The sequence below is a fragment of the Excalfactoria chinensis genome, chromosome 5, assembly GCF_039878825.1.
Source record: "Excalfactoria chinensis isolate bCotChi1 chromosome 5, bCotChi1.hap2, whole genome shotgun sequence".
In the NCBI taxonomy this organism is placed as follows: domain Eukaryota; kingdom Metazoa; phylum Chordata; class Aves; order Galliformes; family Phasianidae; genus Excalfactoria; species Excalfactoria chinensis.
Window position 1 is genome coordinate 8,770,093 of NC_092829.1, and position 16,710 is coordinate 8,786,802.

General features: G+C 37.8%; 1 protein-coding gene across 3 annotated transcripts in view; it reads right to left on the reverse strand.

The window, feature by feature from the left end:
• Positions 1-774: 774 nt before the first annotated feature.
• The window catches only part of TDRD9 (tudor domain containing 9), a 50,278-nt gene continuing 34,342 nt past the window's right edge, over positions 775-16,710 (reverse strand). Inside the window, exons 23-36 of one of the 3 annotated variants that reach the window (XM_072337758.1) lie at positions 16,483-16,583; positions 16,068-16,250; positions 15,474-15,585; positions 14,020-14,232; positions 12,273-12,362; positions 10,437-10,697; positions 9,789-9,935; positions 8,440-8,510; positions 7,972-8,081; positions 7,721-7,817; positions 6,913-7,051; positions 5,539-5,628; positions 3,091-3,157; positions 775-1,110 (exon numbers count right to left, since the gene is read on the reverse strand). In XM_072337758.1, coding sequence (XP_072193859.1) covers positions 3,122-3,157; positions 5,539-5,628; positions 6,913-7,051; positions 7,721-7,817; positions 7,972-8,081; positions 8,440-8,510; positions 9,789-9,935; positions 10,437-10,697; positions 12,273-12,362; positions 14,020-14,232; positions 15,474-15,585; positions 16,068-16,250; positions 16,483-16,583 — 1,650 coding nt within the window. In that variant the 3' untranslated portion in view covers positions 775-1,110; positions 3,091-3,121. Of the gene's footprint in view, positions 1,111-3,090; positions 3,158-5,031; positions 5,156-5,518; positions 5,629-6,912; positions 7,052-7,720; positions 7,818-7,971; positions 8,082-8,439; positions 8,511-9,788; positions 9,936-10,436; positions 10,698-12,272; positions 12,363-14,019; positions 14,233-15,473; positions 15,586-16,067; positions 16,251-16,482; positions 16,584-16,710 lie in introns of those variants that run through there. The other 2 variants (XM_072337755.1, XM_072337757.1) reach the window with 2 other exon arrangements.

A 16,710-nucleotide genomic window follows, 5' to 3' on the forward strand; every position in this document is an offset into this window, starting at 1 on the left:
TGGACGAGGAAGTATTGCTAAGCAGCTACTGAAAACACCTAATATACAGCTGCCCCTCTTGACTCCAAGTGCAGCTTAAAATAATTACTTTAAGCACCCCCTCACATTCCCAAAAACTTCTTGCCTTTTATTTTAAAGCAGCGACCACTGATGATATCCATACTTCAGAAGACTGTTTAAATGCAACTATCTTCAAATCACCGAGTTAAGACTGAAAAGATGAATATTCTTTCAATATTCTTTCAAATACTGCTTTTGTATTCATGCATTTCACGAATGCAATCACACAGCATCAGGAACGAAATTTAGCCCTTATTAAGCATGACTGCACAACAGAACAGATAAACCCATTTCATTTCACTTCTATATTTTATTCTGAAACCACTGACCTCATTTTTAGAGCTGGGGGCTTCATGAAATCAGAAAAATAAACAGACAGGAAGAAACAGAGGTGCAATGAATCAGTAATTCAGAAGCATTCTTCTGCCACACAGGAAAAGGAACCGTGCATTATGTTTTGTTGTAAGAAAAATTAATGAAAAATTGCACCTGGCATATAAAGTTACACCTGTGATCAGAATATAACATAAATATTCAGTTTCCTTTCACCCTGAGCTTTTAGGTTTAAAGAAATAAATCAAAAAGTAATGACAAAGAGGATAAGAAAATGCAACTGTCGGTTGCAAATCTGAATCAGAAGCCACGGCTCATGAGCTTTCAGACAGAAAGTGAACAATTAAAGCTAATTTATTTTGTCTTTTGCAGGCACTGTGATAAACCAGCTCAGAATTATTATGAACCAGAAAACTGCATCCTGCTCTATGAAATAAGAGCATCTCCTCAAGCTCTGTATACCTCGGCTTTGAAAATATAAACTCATACCAAACTACATTTTAATACACTTAGACTAATCTTAACAGTCCTGTGAAACACAAGTCTAACAGTTCTATATAGAAGATAGAACATGTTTAAACTGGCTGTAACATTTCTTCCTCTGAAAGACTTCAGCAATACTTAAGCATTCAACCTAACAAGCTGATGCAGCTGATAAAGACCATCTTCTCTTTTATGCTTCTTTTCAGATTGGTCAATGATATACAGTGGATCCACCTAATCAAAAGAAAAATGTAAGTTAGAATTCCATCTTATAAATGCTCTCCTATGAAATACAGTTGAATAAAATATATTCCTTTTTCATGTCTAGGAAGTTTTGACTGTTTCAAATCATATATGTGTTTCAGTATGCTATACACTTAAGCATAAGAGCTGTTACTATAAAATAAATGAGAATACCATTCCATAGCCAATTCCAAGGCATTACAGTAGTACTTTATGTAATGACAATGTCCTGAGACCCCTCATACTTGAGATGCAATGCAGAAAATCCTGATATAAGCTTTATACATTAACTGGTTATAAAAAGCTAAACTCTTACACAGCTGAGAACTGGAGATATTTTGGCAATACACCAAGGAATAGTGAGTTTGAGATATAAAAACAGAAATAGCTTGGAGTTAGACACAATATCAAGATATGCTCCAAACCCTGACTGGAAGCATACTGGAAACTTGACAACAGCAGACTAACGCTATGGGCCCATTCTTTCCAAAGAAACCTAAATCTCTCATTTATACGTGTTGGGTTGTGAGAGGGATTGGGAGGGTGAAGGTGGAAACTGTACTCCTGCACTCAGAAATACATCACTTCCTTCTAGGTAAGAAAACGCAGTTATTTATTATGGCATCCACACAGGGAATCTAGCGGCCTTGCAGATGCCTTTTTAGAATGGTAAGTAAGATCTCTAACAGAGTAGGAAGCTGTACTTTCCAGTAGGGGTGGTACTTTCCCAGGGGGGTGGTGGAGTCTCCTTCTCTGGAGATATTCAAGACCCGCCTGGACGCCTACCTGTGCAACGTGGTGTAGGGAGCCTGCTTTGGCAGGGGGGTTGGACTCGATGATCTCTAGAGGTCCCTTCCAACCCCTATAATTCTGTGATTCTTACCCCACCAATAGTGAGCAGCCCAAGAGTTGGTCCCCTTGAGCTTTCCTGCATGGTCATGGCTGCACAATGGGATCTCCCCTCAACTATGGGCACCTTTTGAGGTTACATCTGCACAGAGATCTCTGACACCCTGAGGTCAAGTCACTTTGATAACAGATTCTCAGTAAGTGACTGATATTTGTTTAAGGTTTTGTTGGCTTTTCTAGTATTATATCTTTGTGTGCATATCATCCCTTAGACACAAATGGCTGAACAAGTCTGAGAACAGGAGCAGATCCAGCCACACCTGGACTCCTCACCTCCATGGTTTAAGGGATTTAGAAAATAATGGGGTCCACTCTAACCCACATGATTCAGTGCAACGGTCTCCTCTATGCATGTGTTTAGCCCTACCTGCTAATGAGTAAACAATTGGGTGTATCCAGCCACCTGGTTGGTCAAATCTGGTTCAGTTACAGTTAAATCACTACATTAGAGCAGAGCAACATATATCAAAAGAGCAATCTATCAGATTGACATTTCCACCTTACAGCAGTGGGTGGAGAGGGAGCTTAGTGCTCTTTGAGTTACTTCTGTTGTTTAAAGTTGTCCCATCACACCAATTCCAAAACAAGCCACATTTCTGTCGGCTTAAGAGGGAAAGTCACCTGGAATCCAAAACAAAACTAAAATGCATTGTATCCAGTAAAGCCTTAAGCAAGAAAAATGAAGAAAAAAAAAAAGTAATGCTACTTGATAGGGAAAGTACATTCAAAGGTAAAGCTGCCTCTAAAAGCTCGACAGAAATATAAACGTGAAGTGATCTGTTTAAATGTCTGAATTTTTCCATTCATAAAGCTATTTCTTAAAAATAGAGTTTGCAAAACTATGGTATCAGCAGCAGGTGATGCAAACACTACAGTTGGTGATGCCTGAAATTCGATTCTGCAGCGCTTTCTGTATCTTTAAGTTCAATGCACTTTTTTTTCATCCCCTCAGCACGGAGATATCCTTCCAAAGAAAATTCTGCTTCTGATCATGCTGCGGTACCATGTTCCTTTTCATCTTTTTTTATTACTATCATCTTTAAGTTGTATTTCTACACTCACTTGATTCCACGCATACGGTTTCTCGTACCACTTAGGAGCAACTGCAGGTCTTCGTTTGCAGATCAAACTGAAATTACATAAAAATAACCTTAAGAAATATATTTGCATTGGGCTAATTAAATATAAAGTTTATAGCAGGTACAGCTGGGTATCTGTAAGATGTCCAGTCTTATTTTTACATGTTAACATGCATACAGCCTAATTAAATCACCTACCCAGCCTCTGCTCCTTTAGCCGAAGTCAAAAGATGAACTTACAGGGACAGTAACCGCAGTTGTTTGCTCTGTTGGTTGCTTTTTCTTTTTCTTTTCTTTTTTTGAAGGAATTATTTTTTAAATTGACACGGAACCACAATTCGCTACTCTCAATTATCCTGTAAGTTTTATGTATGCTTATTCACTAGAACACATAATAAAGCTATTTTTAGGGCATTTTGTTTTGCATGACAACTCAATTACTATAGATCGTCTGCCTGCTCCAGTTATTTCCTCAAGCCCTGCAAACTACAACAGTAGCAGACTTTAATTAATTCTGTCTAGATGTGTTTTTCAAACACACATTTTAGTCTTAAGTAGTGCTGACACACTGTATACATAATTAGCTTTCAAATAAAGGAAAAGATAATGAAAGATTACTGAAGCTGTATTTTTTACATATTTACTCTTACTAATAAAACAGTTTTTTCCCCTCCAAGGCATTGAAGTGAGATTAAAAAGTATTTGTAATTAAGACAGATTTTTAACATATGAAAGAGACGTGACAACAACCAGATTGTTTCTTCCTTCTAAAAGGACAGAAAGATGTGTTGCATTAGAAAGTTTGAAAAAATAAGCCAGAAAAAAACCAAGAATTGCTTGCTTTGGTTTCCTGGTAGTATGACACCTCCCCATCCTACAGAACTCTGCTGTAAGCTCCCCCACCCCTACTTCAGCTGCCTGCCTACCACAAACACAGCATGGCTACATAACCTTGGCTCAGCCAAAGAGTGGTGAACGATCTGCAGACAGGTAAGAAAAGTAGAAAAATTAATAGTAGGATCATGGGACAGCATTATTAGCAGCACAACGATTTCAGGAGGTAAAAAAAAAAATAGCAGTTGACATCTTGATGCCCTGGACTTTGCATCTCAGGGTTTTTATCCAAGCATAAGATCTTCTTACTGCCACAAACAAACAGGCACCTTCAGAGAGGCTCTGTGTTTCTGCTTCCTTCTGCCCCTCTACAATTATTATCACATGAATCATGTGAGAAAGCTTCACTTAGATTTGGAGACTAAACATGGTACTAGATGAGAGTCCAAAGGCAACACTGACACCCACTGGCCTAATGTACTTGGACGCAAACAAGACAGTAAATATTGCATCAGCAGCACACTCAACAGCTGGTTTAACATGTCTTCAAGACTGCAGCATGCATGGCGTAGCATCCAAACTGATCACCTTGACCTGACTCAACACCTGCTGGTCAGCTGACACGTTAGGTATCCAACCTTCTGGGGATTTTCTATGGCTTTTTAGTAGCATTTCATTTCCACTGCCTCAAAGGGTAAGGCTGACTGCCCCCACATTTGCACATTCATGATGCAACAATATGTATTTTTCTTTTAAGTGTCGCGTTGCATTTAGTCTTCTCGCAGATGGAAGAAAAACTGAACAGTTGTATTCAAAACCAAAAAACACCTGAAAACTCAGCATGAACAGTTGTTCTGATAATCATTTTCATAACCTGAGGTATTAGCAGTTAAGCTTAAAAGCTTCTGATCCAGAACTGCCTCATTTTGGTAGTTACTTTAGGAAAGCTTATTGTAGGAAAATGTCCCATTAACTAGACAGCATAACAACGCAACGAAGGAGCTGATACAAGGACACCTAATTGACCAGGCTTGCCACATGCCACCAGCTGAAAGAATTCTCAGGACTGGCTGCACTGACTCATGACACTCTTTTCAGAGCCACTGTTCCAGCTATAGAAGCTGGGAGGTCTGCTGAAGAAAGACAGGTGGTCTTAAGTTCAGTAACTTAGGACTTCCAGCAACTAAGCTGGTCAGCACCTCTCCCATTGATACCTGTTTAGGGAAGAAACGCAACATAAAATTGATTATCAGTTTACAGGGAGAAAATTTTAAATCTTTCTGTGCTTTTATGCCACAGGTCTGAATACAGAAAAATAAAGATGCCACAGAACTGGTGTACTGTAGAACAGGTTTTAAGCTTCCTTGAAGAACCAGTGCTGCCACAAGCAGTCTGAAGTTGTTGAGTGCACTGCTTTTTAAAACAAGCAAATTAAATATCACTGAATGAAAACACCCCATATTATCATTTCCCCAAAGCCTAATCTGAGCTATGCTTTCAAGTTATGCTTCAAGCAATCGTTTACTTTTTTCGTTGAGACAGCAAAATGTGAGTTCTTATTTCTACCAAATGATTACCATAGAAGTAACTGACGAACATTTTCCTGCAGCTGTGGCGTCTTCTCTTTTTGAGAGCACACTGCACACTCATAGAGAAGCTTATTAATGACTTCCCTTAGGATGTTGATCTGTAAAAATAACAGTGACAATATAAAATAAAAACATATAAAAAAATACAACTCTTGAACTACAGAACTGCTTGGGTTTAAAAAGGGACCTCAAAGATGATTTAGTTCTAACTAGATCATCTAACTCTGCCCCACAGGTGGCAGAGTGGCCAACCAGGTATCTAAATCAGTCCTAGTTCTGCGTTGCACTACATCGACATGTACGGAAGGTAGCCATGGCACTCATAAAATTGAATTGCAATTGGAATATTAATATACACAAAAGCATCTGAAGCTTTGAAACACTTCTTCCTCCAAATGCACCACTGCTGGTAGAAGAAGTTAGTGCTTTAAACAATTGAAATCAATCTTCAAGATTCATCAGATATGCTTCAGGATATACAGGCTACCAACATAGAATTCCTTCAGAAACATATTGATGATTTTCTCTTCTGTCCATAATTTTTAACACATGCAAGAGCCTGGTGCTACCATTATGGCTAAGGTGTAATGCATACAGATACTACAGATAAATGCTTTCAAAATAGAAAAGTTCACTGTATCTGCACACCAGCATGACCACCATCTCCTTAAAAAGCCTCTAGAATCCACTGGTAACCAACTGCACCTGCTCTGCATATAGAACTGCTTGGGGCATGAGGTCTCTCGCTGTCTAGAATCAGATTCCCAGAGCAGATGAGTCAAACCATAAGCAGCCTTGTATTCCTCATCAGAACATTCTTGCAATCTCTAGACAGTGGTCTGCCAAAAGGATGTGTGCACACTCGTGGTTTTGGACAGCAGAGAAAGCTCTATTTAACTTGTCCACAAAGGTTTTTATTGCTTGACTGATTTGCTCTGGAAGAAGGAGCTCGATAGAGTTGACCTCTAAGAACTGTAAAATTAAACTGAAGACTGCGAAGCAAAAATACTACACTGATCTGTGAAACAACAAGCAAACAATAATTCTAAAAAACAAAACAAAAAACCCCACAAACAAGAATTGGTAACTAATTAGCGAAAAAATCAGTGCTTTGGTTTTGAGAAGTTTACAGAGTGTTGCACTAAAATACTCCGGTTTTACTCAGCAAAATGTATTGGGCGGTAACTTTTTCTCTGATAGAAGTGCGAGATTATAAACAGGTAGTGCAGCAGGTTTTAAATAGAAAAAATAAATAGAAATAATAAAGCTTCAATTGTTCCAAAGGCTGCTAGGATTCCAGCTAGTAAAACATTTACCAAGTTGCAATGCACTGAACTCTACTTAATTATTAATTTACATTTTAATAGAGTATGAACTTTTACCTGCAATATGTCATCTACATCAAAATGCACATCAAACGTCAGCTCCATGTCGTTTTCTGGAAGCAGGGGAGCCCTACAAGTCTTACTCCAACCCAAACCACACAGAGCACCAGTAAAATACTTGCAAGCTTTATCATTCCTGTACAAACAAAGAAAACAGTCTCACCTACAGATCAGGAAACTAAACTCACATGAATACAGGTTTAAATGAATTTGTCTAAGCCATACCAAGCAAGATACCGTAGTCTTAAGAAGTGAAAGCAATTGCTACACATTCATATCTTGTCATAATGCCTTTTTTTTTCCTTTAATATAGTAAAGAAACAAAGCTGAACTTCAAGTTTTGAAAACAATCAAAATTTGGGAGAAAAATCATACGTGTGCAAAAAGAAACTTAAATCAAGGAAAGCTGATTTCCCTGCATTGAGACGACAGCTTACAGATATGAGAACTTATACAAAAGTAATCCTAAGGAAGCTGTCAGAACTCAGATTTTACAAAACTTATGCATGTTTCTCTCCTCGAGTAGATTTAAAAACCAGCCCAGCTCTACAGTTCGCCTTCCTAGATTTACAGCATGACTGTCAAGAACTGTATTAGTGCAATATAAGGAAAACACCTGCAGTGCTGCTTTGTAAGTGAACAAAATAAATTATCTTAGCAAATACTATACTAAAGCTAATAAAACATGATACAAGAGCTGTATAAAAACAAATGAAGATAATATTCTAACTACTGGAAAAAAGCAAAGAAGTCAGACAAATTTATGAGGGTCTTAAACTAAATAGATTTTAAAAACTCATGATACCGAAGTTCTATGGCAGGAGCAAACAGCATACTCAGAAGAGCAAGTAGACCAGGAATTGGAGGCATCAAAGATGTTTCCTCTAAAAACATGGTAGATCCTATAAGCACACACACAAAAAACGTGAAGAGTACATAATGAGGTCACTAATCTTGAGATGATGTAACATACAATGACAGTAACGTGTTTACTCAGAGCTGTTCACTTAAAACAAGGCTTGAAGAAACTATCAAAATGTTTGCATTAAGCATTACCGTTTTCACTTAACGATAAAAATGCAGCAACCAGAAATTGCTCAGAGGAGTGTTCTGGAGCATCCTGGACAACAACAGAGTTTATGCTTCCCTTTCGTATGACAGCATTTCTGGGGAGGAAATAAGTAGTATTTTAAACATAGAAACAAAAAAAAAACATCAGAAAAAGCACAGAAACAAGAACAATAGAATCCTTTTCATTTCAGAGAGCAAAACCACAATTAGCAGATGTATATGATTTAATTTCTCTGTAAGACATTAAAACGACCTTAAATAGAACTATTCTTCCTGCAATTTTACACAGCAAAAGCATGCGTTTAAATGCAACTCACACATAACCAATCCTGTATTCTCAGTGGTCAAAACTATTGTGAAATTTTGTAAGATTAACTAGGACAAGTTTTATCAGCTTATTAAAAGTAACAGTTAAGAACGCGTCTATGCTTCGCAATAAAAGCATTACCATACCTGAACCGAGATACCCGAGTCACACCGTGGCATTTCACCTCATAAGGACTGAATGGGCCACTAATGGTCACCTTTGAAAAGGAATATCACTAGTTAGCCAGCTTATGTTTCTCTCCTCAGAACATTTATAAATGAAAAAGCAAAATGTTTAAAGACCTCAGTGTGTGCACAAGCAACACTTTCACCAACACAGGCAACATTTTCATCACCATCCATCTAATGCAAACTTATCACAGTGAGACCTTAATGAATGTAATGTTATTTTCCATGGGTGCTGCACTTCCACAGGCTTAAGAAATGTTTAGTCACTGCACAGCATCTAACAGAACCAAGTCACTGCTATTTACATGTGGTCTTTAAATCTGAAAATACTACACTTCAGAAAATTAAGCAATTATGCAGGATTTTACTTCTCTGGGTGACCTGAGCATCGTTAGGAGCCCCAAAACCTAAATTCTGCCAAGTTTGAAAAGGGAACAATTATAATGCAGACCAGGTATAACCTGGAATCAGAATACAGACAGGGATACAAATCTTTCATAGAATCATAGAATTACCCAGGTTGGAAAAGACCTTTAAGATCATCAAGTCCAACCACAGCCTAACCAGTACCCTAACTCTAAAAACCCTCTGCTAAATCATGTCTCTGAGCACCACATCCAAACGGCTCTTAAACACACCCAGGGATGGCGATTCAACCACCTCCCTGCAGAGCCTACTCCAGTACTTAACCACCCTTTCTGTAAAGAAGTGCTTCCTAATATCCAACCTAAACAGTTTCTGTTATATATTCCAGCTTAGTGGCAAGTAGAAGTCTCAAACTACTTAAGTAGAGGAGAGTTTGGAGTTGGCAGCTGAAGAAACCCACACTGTTTCACCATTACGGTGTGCTGCAGCATTCTCTGAACTACTTTTCTGCCACCTCACTAAGGAAGAACTGAACACTTTTGGTTTTTGCTTTTTTTTTTCCCAGTAATTTCCTGAAAAACTGAGTCACAATTTTGCTTTTTCGCTGCATGTTATGAATCACAGAATGAAGATGATGGCGTGCTGAAACACAATGCTCAGCTTCATCATTTTACCTTCATTTTGCAGGGGTTGGAAGCGCTGCCTTGGAAAGTGACAGTACAGCTGGCTCAGTAAGCTCTTAGGCTATAATTCAAAACTTTGTTAAAAGCTGCAGGGTATTAGCTCACAGCAGTGCTGCCATTACAGCTCCCTACTCACAGAACATACCATGAACAGCATTAATATGGTATGGTTATTTGAGGTAATTTCAGTCTACTGTTCTAATAATATGAGAAAAAGGGCATGTAATGCCGCACTGAAACCACCACTACTCACATTACCTTATGGGTTGGTGCATCAGATTTTTTGTCAGAAAACCACTTTAATAACCTTTCAATGAGATCCTTTTTTTCCTCTCTTGAAGATACAGACACATTCTCTTTTTCCTCTATTCCATTAAAAAATCCTTTCAGCAAATCATGGCTTTGCTACATAAAAAAATGGAATAGAATTAAAACCATGTAACAGTATGTTTCTCATAGATTTTACACTGAAAAGTCCACAAAAGGAACAAAAACATGCAGACAAAAAAAAAACAACCAATGTTTTCATCACCTTTCTCAATATATAAGACATGAAAATGCAATTCAGAGTGAGTTTCAGAGCGGTGAAGTAGCTCCAATGGTTCCATTATCTTTAGGTAAGTATCTGTTTCAAAGGGTGTCTCAGAGCACCAATGCTTTTGGCAAACAGCACAGTATGAATTTTGCAAAAAGTAAAAAAAAATATATATATATTTTTATGTATATAATACTATAATAATATATAATACTATATATATATATATATATAGTTCCATTCAAGAATTAACCTTGCCTTGTCTTATCTGGCACAGTCCCAAGGCTTCAGCTCAACTTCTAACAACTGCAGATAGTTTGAGCTGAATAGAACAGTATAAGCAGAGTCAAAGAAGCTTAATGAAGACGTACTTGTGATTCATATGACTCTTCTGCTAGATCAGCATAATGTTCTTCAATAAGCACATCTCGAATATTCACAAGATCCCTGTGCCTTGTGAAGTGGAAAGCATCTACATGCAGAACACTGTGCACAAGTGAATACACCTCCACTAGTAGAGTATAACCATTTACTAGCGAGGCAAACCTCTGGCTAGCACTGAAACTCCACCGTTCCCCACATACAAGAGACTTTGCAGATGGTCGCATCTTGCATATCTTGAATTCCAAAGCCTAAAGCAAAAACATCAAGAGCAACATTTGTCCAAGTAAAGAATGAGCACAAAAATCTTTCATTTTCTCAACAGTTTGACTACATTATAAAACAACCTCATAATTATTCCAAAGGCTTATGTTAATTTGTAAGACTGCTGCAAACCTCTTGTCCCAGTTCCTGTTCTGTCATTGCCAGAGTTACACATTAAATCTTCCATCAACTGAATGCTATATGAAGTTACAAACTGAGCATAAAAGAAGACAAATTGGTATTAATTTACCATTCATATACAAGTCTTACTAGTCTAGAAATGTCTTCTCTGGAAAAGAAATATTATCTGCAGGTCTTTGTAACTAAGGTTATACAGAATAGCAGACAAGACTAAGGCAGTTCTCATTTAACCCTTTTATAGAACTGCTACCTTACAGTCTTGAATGAATTTAAAACAGAAACCCTTGTTCTTCAAGCCATTTTGGAATAGAGGATCAAAATTACTTAGCATATTAAGAAAGAAAGAAAACCATAGTTTTGCTGGTTTCTTCAAACGCTCCATATAACAACGAAGTATGACATGTCTGTTTCAATAAACTCAAAATATCTGAATGAGGACTGGAACAAAGAATTTTAGCTGAAGTAGTTTATGTCTTTGTAAATATAGTTCCAAAGAGCTGAATACTGAATAAAGTCTGTTAGACTTGAGGAGAAGCAAAAATACGCTGTACAGCAACAATAGAGAAGACACTGCCACTGCAGACTTCCCAGCATGCAGCTAAGAAGATATCCTGTACTGCCACTTATCTGTGATGCGAACAACTAAGATTGGTTTAATTTCTTACCTTCTGCTTAATCACTGTTTCTTTTCTCTGGGCTGTTTTCTGGGCTCTACAAATTAAGCTGTAATTTACTCAAGAGATTCTTAAACCGAAGCATTGCTAATCTACTGCTCAACCTGTTTGTCCTGAGCTTCATGTGTAAGCAAACTATAGAGGAACCAGAACTATGTTCTCTTTCTTTTCACTGACATGATGGACAAAGAAAGTGATGACTAAAAATCAAGAAGCAGCAGAAGTCAGCCGTCTGAGCAATTCCCTCTCCTTTTCTACTGCTCTTGTGATTACAAGTGGGAGAAAAAACCCAGTATAAAGTCAACAAAGGAGGAGAGAGAGTTCCAACATTGTAAGAAAAATAACGCAATGCTGTTGAGATTGGGTTTTTTTTGGCTGATGTTGCTGTTTCTATATTGCTGTTTTTTTTAAATGCCTAAGGCAGGCAGCAAGTTCACGTGTTTTCATTTTGCTTTTAATGTTTCACATGCACCCCCACCTCCCCACTGCCCCTAAAGACGAAGGGTGGGTAACATTTCTCTGCAATCACATACAATGCAATTCAGTTACACAGAACTGCTTGTTCTGTGTATATATACCTGGGAAAACATTTGTCAAACCAGTTGTAGTATTAGGAAAGATTATGGATTTATTTTTTTAAGATGTAGGACTTTACTAAAACACACATTAATTTGCTATTACTATGAAAAGTGTTATGACTTGATGTGCAATTCTGTTTCCCAGATGAGACATGAAAAAAAACCCTACCTGGAAAGGAAGCTCTCGAAGACTGCTTGGAATCTCTTTCAGTTTGTTTAAAGGCACTTTCGATCTATCACCGTAATCTACAAAAAAAACCTGGCAGGAGGGAAAAAAAAGAAGCAGGTGCATCAGTAAAGTCTCAACAGCATTAGAAATTGTACTTATGTGGCAAGGAAAGTGACAACTAGAGCTTAATCTTATCAAGTGAAAGAGAATCCTTTTCAGAGTCTGGAAAATAAGCTCATCAAGACAACCCGAAAATAGTAGGTCAAACATTTACAACATGTATTATTCGATCCCTTGGTGTACACGTTCACTGGTAAATCAAATCTGCTAAATCCAGAAAAGGCAAATTTCTTTCTAACTCTTCCCCCTGCAATTAAAGCTCTGTAAACTTATTTCTTAACAGTCAGTGGCACTACATAGTACGTGCCTTCAGATAAGCAAATTGTTTACATGCACAGGTTGACTAACAAATGTAAAGAAAAACATGACGAGATTAGCGTTATTATTCACTAGTTCTTCATGACTTTTAGAGCTAATACTGAGCTTCTGTCATTTGTAGTGGTGATACCCTGCTATGCTAAAAGTAAATGACAAAATGATAATCAAGAAATTAAATGGATGAACAGACTGTACAAAATCAAAAGATTCTTCCTTATGTGCTGAATAGGAAAGTTACAGACCTTGGCTATTACGACTAGTCTTGAACTGTTGCACAAATTCCTATCACTGATTTTAGCACAAAACAGGTAAGAAGTTCTGATGCTGAAGAACTCAGCCACATAAACACCGATACAAAAAAATACCAATAAGCAAACGAGAGTAATGAAAAAAAATAGGAAAAACTGCCTGTTTTGCTGAAGCAGAACAAAGCACACAGAATACTAAACAGCATCTTACTGTAACACAAAATACTCCTGCCAGCAGGGCATTTGTGGCCACAGCAGCCAATGGTATCCTGCAGTGCATTTAAAAGAGTACAAGGAGCAAGGTGTGAGAGATTATCTCTTTCCCCTACTCTGCCCTGGTGAGGCCACATCCAGAGTACTGCAAGCAGTTCTGGCCTCCTCAGTTCCACAAAGACAGGGAACTCATAGAGGGAGTCCAGCAGAGAGCCATAAAGTTGACTGGGGCCTGGAGCACCTCCCTTGTGAGGACAGGCCGAGAGCCCTGAGGCTGTTCCATGTGGAGGAGAGAAGGCTCAGAGGGGATCTTATCAATGCTTACAAACAAGTAGTGGGTGGAAGTCATGTGGATGGGGCCAGGTTCTTTTGGGTGTTGCCAAGTGACAGGACAAGGAGCAATGAGTTTAAGTTGAAACACAGAAGTTACATACAGACACGAGAAAATACTCTGAGGATGACAGAGCACTGGAGCAGGCTGCCCAGAGAGGTGGAGGAGTCTCCTTCTCTGGAGATACTCCAAATCCACCTGGATGCTTTCCTGCTCAACCTGTCAAAGGGAACTGCTTTAACAAAGGGTTGGACTGGATGAGCTCCAAAGGTCCCTTTCAACCCCTACCAAAAAAGAAACTAAAACCCACCAACATGCTAGTTCATCCTATTTTGGTAATACAGTATGCTGATTTTATTTTAGTTCTAATTTTCAAACTTTTTCCTTTTTAGGGGAACATAACTGTCATGAAAATAATCCCTCGTTAAAATTTTTACTAAAAAAACTCCAAGATAGTTACAGTGAACTCAGTTACCTCTGGGTTACCAATTTGATACAACATAATGCACTACTGTACCTCTGCAAAATCTCCAGTTACAAAAAGAATACGTGCTCTGTAGTATCCTGTGTTGTTAAGACGAGTGAATGGTGCCAGACAAACCAACTCCGGATGAGGAGACACTGACAGTTCTGCCAAGTTCTGGTAGTTCAATTCAGCAGTCAAAGTCTGAAGTACAGACCTATTTTTTTCATCTATCCTGTATCCCCAGAAGTGCCCAACTTCTACTATCTGAGAATAGAAAAATCAGACAAGATTAGATCACATCACAACATTCGTGCACATCAAGTACAAAACAGCTTTGAGCACAATGTGAAAGCACTCCTACTCCTGGCGCACACACACGTTTTCTCACTCTGCAATGCTGTGGTGAAGCATCTGTCTCTCATAAGAGGTTATTCTTCCTAACTTCATGTTTTTAAATGTCTCTCTGCTGCGTAATTACAGCACACCTTTTGCCTAAGTAGACTGATGAAAGTATTACTAAAATACAGAAAAGAAGAAGAGCACTTCCAAGTAAAACCAACACATTAAAAATTTAAGGTATATGATTGATTAAATAAATGCATACAGCTATGGCACAATGCTCTTGCTAGTGGAAGAACACCAGAGTGAGCTACATATATAAGCAAATCGGCATTGGTACATTACAATTAGCCATTCTTCAGGAAACTGATAACCACTATTTCAGTCAAGATGAACATTTCTAATTGCTTACTGAACTCATCTACTGCTTCTGTTTTTATACTGAATGTGTTTGAAAAAGAATGCTTACTGTGGATCAAAATACACGAACACTAATTAAAGCTGACATAGTAAAAAAGTACACTGCACAGACTGGAACATTTGATCATCAAATCCATCAACATTTTTGGACTAGGAGACTTAGATGAATAAACTGAAGGAATTATTCCTTTCTGTCCTTGCACAACATCACAGTTCTACCAAAAGCCAGTTTAATACTTCAGCCTCTGGTTTCCATTATCTTAGTGGTTTGGGTTTTTTTATTTCAGTGGCATATATATTGCTTTATATTACTCAAACTGTTCAAGAAACAATAATTAACGCAAGGTCTAAACATCTTCAGCTTCAGACTTCCTAAGTATTTGTATATACATATCATCTTCCTTTAACATGACATTTTGCGCATGCAGTGCCTTCTTGAAATGACTGCACAGTATCATTAACTCACTTCTCACATCTGCAACTTCTGAATAAAACTATCAGGTAATATAACCAGGCCTAATAAATGCACCAGATATCTACAGATACTCATTTTTGTTGAGTACACAAATATTACACCTCTACCATTCATCTTCTCTACAATTATTCTATCTTTCAGCTAACTTCTTCCAGCTATCAACTTGCATTAGCATCCATTCTTTTCACTAAAGCTTGTTCAATAGTTATTTCTAGAGTTATCTAGGTACTGATTACTGATATGACCTTCTTCAGACACAGAACACTCCTACCTCTGTTACACTGATTGACAGAAGACGATTTGGAATCTTTTTTAACAGATGTGAAATACCAAATGAGACTTCTATAGGCTCCACTGTCTGCTTCTGATAGTCCACATTCACTCTGAAGTTCATAGAATAAAAATGTTAAATACTTCACTCAGGATGAGGCACACAGGTATGCATATAAAAAAAATGAGGGAAGGGGGGTGGAATTAAAAAACCAAGTCCAATGACAAAAAATCATGACAATCACACTTTGTGAAGGTAAGCCCTGAGACTCACTTATGTATTTAACCTTTACTTGAAAAGGCACTTATTTGATTAAACCATAAAATGACCACACGGAGCCAACACACCACAGGAGAAACTAAGATGCTATTATGACCAAACAGAAAGATACAGGAAGGTCCATACCAAGAATCAAATGTGTCATCGACTTACAAGAAATCCCAAGAATGAATATTAAACAGTGAAGGCTGTTGGATTTTTTTCCCCTCCTATGGTATGACTTATAAATTTATTTTTAAAAACAATTTGAATATATTACAGCACAAATATAAACAGCAAATCCCTCCTCCCCCATTCCCTACAGAATGTGGTTACCTTAAAGAGTCCATGTCTGCAACTGTCATATCTTCCATATGCTGCAATGCCTTTTTGATATCACCCGGGTAATGAACATCGAGTTCAAGAGGAATTTTCAGCTGTGACATTTTGACTGACATGTACACTGCAGGAAGAACCTTTAAACCCTCCACCGGGTTATGGGAAAATTCTACCAAAGCCCTATTAAAAAAAAAATTGGAATAACATTTGATAAGCCTTAGAGACCAAACAACACATACTCAATTTCAAAGCTCCCTTTTTTATTCCAGTCTATTAATCAAAGCCAACCTGCTGATTTCTGACCGATTAAATTAGAAATATTCATTTTGTTAGTACACATGTAAAAAGAAGGAAAGTCATTAGCAGACTCGCAACTGAGACCAAGCGTGATGTTTAAATATTTTGTGCTTACCTTGTTCCATCATACATAACAGATTTTACTTGTCCACACTGTCTAAACTGTGACTGCAACTGATTATGGTATAGATAACCATAGGGAGGAACGTTCCGCAGCTGTTAAGAAAAGTCAAGTTAAGCTTAGGCACATTCAACCACTTTAATGCACGGTGAACTTCACCTAAATAGTTAGCTAGCTCTTATCTTCCTCCTTCACTTGAGCTGCAATAGCAGTGATCTAAAA